General features: G+C 56.7%; 1 protein-coding gene and 1 non-coding gene across 2 annotated transcripts; both read right to left on the reverse strand.

Annotated features, from left to right (window-relative positions):
• Positions 1-1,801: 1,801 nt before the first annotated feature.
• On the reverse strand, positions 1,802-4,703 carry RPL12 (ribosomal protein L12). The gene is made up of 7 exons (XM_005140682.3): positions 4,550-4,703; positions 4,396-4,469; positions 4,186-4,284; positions 3,074-3,155; positions 2,459-2,545; positions 1,983-2,095; positions 1,802-1,897 (listed from the first exon to the last, which is right to left on the reverse strand). The coding sequence occupies exons 1-7, from the start codon at positions 4,584-4,586 to the stop codon at positions 1,892-1,894; spliced, it is 498 nt and encodes a 165-aa protein (XP_005140739.1). The 5' UTR covers positions 4,587-4,703; the 3' UTR covers positions 1,802-1,891.
• Positions 3,299-3,426, reverse strand: LOC115947470 (small nucleolar RNA SNORA65). Its single transcript, XR_004081397.1, has one exon. It is a non-coding gene; the product is annotated as a small nucleolar RNA SNORA65 (small nucleolar RNA).
• Positions 4,704-4,858: the final 155 nt, after the last annotated feature.

The following is a 4,858-nucleotide window of genomic DNA, read 5'->3' on the forward strand; positions in this document are numbered from 1 at the left end:
AGAAGCCTGGTTTGAGCAGTGCCCTGCTTCCAAGCACATCCCTTCTACCAGAGCATGGCAGCAGGGCAATGGTTGTGTCCTGCCCCAGGAGAACTCCTCTTGAGCAAAAGAGATCCCTTTTCCGATTACTTTCAGCATTGGCAAGTGGGGAAATCCCATAGGATGGGTGCAGGGTACCTAGGACAGCCCCAGGATGCCTTGAGCCAAGAGCTCCCAGGGGGTTCACACTAAGGTGTGGGGCTTCTAACAGCAGGGGCACCAAACAGCTAATTTAAACTAGTGGGTGCTGCAGTCCCCTGTGTTTCAGGAGGTAGGGAAGGAGCAGGTTGCAGGGCAGGAGGAACAGTGTCTGCCCCTGGCTCAGGGAGTATCCAGGCCACGTTCTAATCTTGACACCATCAGCTCCAAGCAAAGGTGGCCACTGGCTGGGATTCTGGCAAGGGCTCCTCTTCCTTGCCCAGTTGCCTCAGAAAAAAAAGCCCTACAAACAGCAGGAGGAAAGGCAAATGAAAGAGCAAAGCCTCAAACTCTCCTGTTTCTCCTTCCAGCAGCTGATGCAGCTGCACAGGACCTGGCCCAGGCTTGGGGCATGGTGGGAAGGCAGCAGCACACGGAGCTGCCCAAGGTCCAGCCCAGTTGCACAGGACAGATGGGTCCAGAATGGGGCAAAACCTCAGGCTGAGCATGAACCACTGTCCCTGGGGACACCTGGGGCAGGGCTTGGTCTCTTCTGCTTTAGGAACAGCTGCCAGCCCAGCACTTACCAGGGATCCCAGCAGCTCCCTCTGCCCATACACTCAGGGCAGGAGTTAAAGCTTCGTTAGTTTCAGGCAGCAGGGAACAGATGAGGGCTGCAGTTTCTTTGGGCTGGCCCCAGTGCTGACCTGGCAGTTTGGATCCTGCAGGGGCAGGCTGGGAGACTTTCCCAACCCACAGTGCAACACAGGCCAGAGGTTCCTCCTGGTAACCAAGGGCAGGACTAGGATCATCTCCAGAGGTCCCTTCCAACCCTAACAACTCTGAACAACGATGGCACACAACCCTGTTCTCCCCAGGTCCTGTAATCCCTGGGAATGCTGCTCCTGGAGCCTGGAGAAAAACTTAAGCGCAGCTCCCAGTGCCTACCTAAATGGGCTACAAGAAACCTGGAGATGGGGCTTTGACAAGGATATGCAAGGACAGAACAAGGCAGAATGGCTTTAACCTGCCCAAGGGGAGACCGAGATGAGCTCTTAGGCAGAAGCTCTTCCTTGTGAGGGTGCTGAGGCGCTGCCACAGGGTGCCCAGAGAAGCTGTGTCTGCCCCATCCCTGGCAGTGTTCAAGGCCAGGTTGGACACAGGGGCTTGGAGCAAGCTGCTCCAGTGGAAGGGGTCCCTGTCCATAGCAGGGGTTGGAACTTTAAGGTCCCTTCAAACCCAAACTGGTCTGCGATTCTTGTGAAGCTTCAGTCCGTGTTTGTGGCATGCTGGCAGGGGCTCAGGGGAAGCTGGACCCATTACCACAGCACTTGCCCTAACAGCAGACACCACCTTCTGCTCCCAGGTGTGTTCAGTGAGCACACAGGAAGCTATACACAGGCCCCAAAGTCAGTGAGCACGATTTGCTCCTGACTGGAGAGCTGGCTTGAGGGAACTGCTCCCAGGTCAGTGCTGCCGCAAGCAGAGGGTTTCAGGGAAACAGATGGGAAATCATCATCTGGCTTTGATGTGCATTAGGAACACATGTGATAGAGAGAGGGCAGGTGGTCCCCAGCCAGGATCCACTGCTCACACAGCAAGATGACAAGGAAGACAGCAGCACTGCCTGCAGACAACTGGGTCTTTTATTAAGTACTTAAAGTGCTACAAAAAACCTCAGGAGCCTTTATGAAGCAACTTCATTTCTGCAGCTTTAGCTCTGTTGAAAGAAACAAGCACAGTTCATTAGTGGAAACCTTCTAGTGCTTGGTCCAACACAGCATGTTTCAGTGGTGGGTACTTACAGCTGGGCACTCAATTGCACCATTATTGATGTCATCAATGATATCATGTGGGTGCCGACCATCGATGCTGCAGCCCACTGACTGGGCAGTCCCGAGGATCTCCTTGATGGTCCCTGCAGTGGGAAGAGGCAGCTCATCAGTGCTTTACCACAGGGAAAGCTGTGAAGGACTGGAGAACTTCACTCTTTACCTCCCCCGCATCCCACCTACCCTCCTGGTGGTGCTGCAGGGCTCACCAGGGACAGCAAGTCACCCACACTGGATCTAGTGCACCAGTTTCACAAGGAGCACACCAGAAAGCACCATGTGCACCATCACCATCCTGTACAACCTCCACCAGGAGGGAAGCCAGGCCCACCATCCCATGGGAGTTGTCACCACACCACAGTGCAGGGCTCACCCGGCAATGGGAGCAGACCCCAGCTCAGGTTCTCGGGGGAGCAGAGCAGGACTGTGCATCCCACCACAGCACGTACCTGAGAGCTCACGGGCCAGGGAGCGGTGCCGCATCTGCCGTGCAATGCCCACGATCTCGTCAAAGCTGACGCTGCCGCTGTGCTTGACTGGGAAGGAAGGGTCACGTAAGCACTGGCACTGCAGCTCCCCCTGAGCAGCACCATTCCCAGCCTCAGCAATGGGAGCCAGTTTACACCTCAGCACATCTGCACCCAGGCTTGGGCACAAAGATATCCATGAGAAGGCAGCCCAAGAGCTGGGCTGCTTCAGCTGGGGAAGAGATGGCTCCAGGGAGACCCTCAGCCTTTCCCATGCCTGGAAGAGCTTTAAGGTCCCTTCCAACAGAAATCAGTCTGGGATTCCAAGAGTGACTCCATGTCATGAGTTATTTTCTGCCAGCTCACCTCCAGGCTGCAGTGCCCAGTGCTGCAAGACAGCAACGGTGGCAGTGGCTGTTCTAACCCATCATCAAGAACCCAAATTCTGCTGGGTACACACTTGTGTCTGCACTCAGGGCTGCCCCAGACACAGCCCCTCACTGCCTGTCAGTTTATACCAGATAATCTAAGAGGTGGGAACCCGTTCCTCTCCTTCCCCAAAATCACACAGAACTAAAGCCAAAAATGAACACTTACTGTTTTTCTGCTTCTTCCTATCACGAGGAGGCTCCTTCAGAGCTTTGATAATCAGAGCAGAGGCAGAAGGAACAACCTCTATCTAAACAAAGAGAGATTAATTCTTCCCCCCTTGTAAGCAGCAGTAGGGAGCTAACAGAGATACTGGACCAGTGCCTGAGAAGCCACATGCCAGAGCAGTGTGTCTCTGGCTGGCTCTCCAGGACAGACTTTTGGGATGCAGAAGCGTGTTCCCAGGCTTTCGGCACAGGCCTCCCCACAGCCAGGAGAGGGCTGCTTCCTAGACTGGGTTTCCTCTCAGCTCACCACTGGAATATACCAGCCACGGAATGCAGGACAGGTATAGTGGCAGGTGGCTACAAGGTTATTTGAAGGAAGTTTGCAGCAATTTCTGTGTTGGTTCAAACAGATTTTTCCTGCTCAGATGTTCTGTACAAAGAACAATTTGCCTGAAACAGGACAAGAGATCAATTTTGGCACATGGAGAAGGCACAAGGGAGACCTCAGAGCAACTCTCAGTACCTGCAGGGGCTACAGGAAACCTGGAGAGGGGCTTGGGACAAGGACCTGTAGGGACAGGCTAAGGGGAATGGCTTGAACCTGCCCCAAGAGAGGGGAGACTGAGATGAGCTCTTAGGCAGAAGCTCTTCTCTGTGAGGGTGCTGAGGCGCTGGCACAGGGGGCCCAGAGAAGCTGTGGCTGCCCCATCCCTAGCAGTGTTCAAGGCCAGGTTGGACACAGGGGCTTGGAGCAAGCTGCTCCAGTGGAAGGGGTCCCTGCCTGTGGCAGGGGTTGGAACTGGATGGTCTTAAACCTCCTTTAAAATCCACACCATTCCATGAGCCGATCTTCCCCCACCACTTGCAGCCCCAGGTTCATGCACACACAACTGCTGTGGGCTCTGGCCCAGCAGCACTCAGAGTGCTCCCTGCACGGTTTCAGGTCTGTCCCAGCAGACCCCCACACTGTGCTGTGTGGCACTCATTTTATCCACCTCGGAAGGATGAAGGGCTGAGTGGACCCTGCCGGGACTGACACCCGTGGTTGTAGCAAGCGGCACAGGGCTGAGCCTCGCGCTTGCCCACGGAGCCATCCCTTGTGGCGTTCAGTACCTGTGCTTGCCTGTTCTGGATGGTCAGTTTCACCGTGATCCGCAGCCCCTTCCAGTCTCCCGTGGCCTTGGCGATGTCATCCCCGACCTTCTTGGGGGACTGAAGAGGAGAACGCACTTTAAAAAGGGCCAGGATTGGAGCGGAGGGTCCGGTACCCCCTACCCCACCCCACGAGGCCTCCCCGCTCCCGTCCCCCGCCGCGGTACGTACCAGGCCGAGGGGGCCGATCTTGGGAGCCAGAGCGGAGGTGGCGCCGACCTCCCCGCCGGTGCAGCGCAGGTACACTGCGGGGACACAGAGCGCGTCAGCCCGGCCTCACTGCCCGCTCCGCACCCCAGACACCCCTCCGCCGCCCCGCACGTACCGACTTTGATCTCGTTGGGGTCGAACTTGGGCGGCATGGCGGCGGATAGCGGCGGATGGAGGCGGATGAAGCCGGATGGAGGCGGATGGAGAGAGGTGAAGGCCGCCGCTGCCGGCCGGGATGACGGAAAGACAGAGGCCCCTCAGCGGACACCAGATATAGTCTCCTAGATCTCGCGAGAGTTCGAGGTGCAGGGGCGGGCAGTGAGCAGGGCGGGCAGCCTTCCGCTTGGGGGCGCACGAGCACGGTGAGCCGGTGAGGTGGACTCTCTGTAGAGTGCGGGGCTTTGGCCGCTGTCTCTATGGTCCT

This window comes from Melopsittacus undulatus, chromosome 11 (genome assembly GCF_012275295.1).
Source record: "Melopsittacus undulatus isolate bMelUnd1 chromosome 11, bMelUnd1.mat.Z, whole genome shotgun sequence".
NCBI lineage: Eukaryota > Metazoa > Chordata > Aves > Psittaciformes > Psittaculidae > Melopsittacus > Melopsittacus undulatus.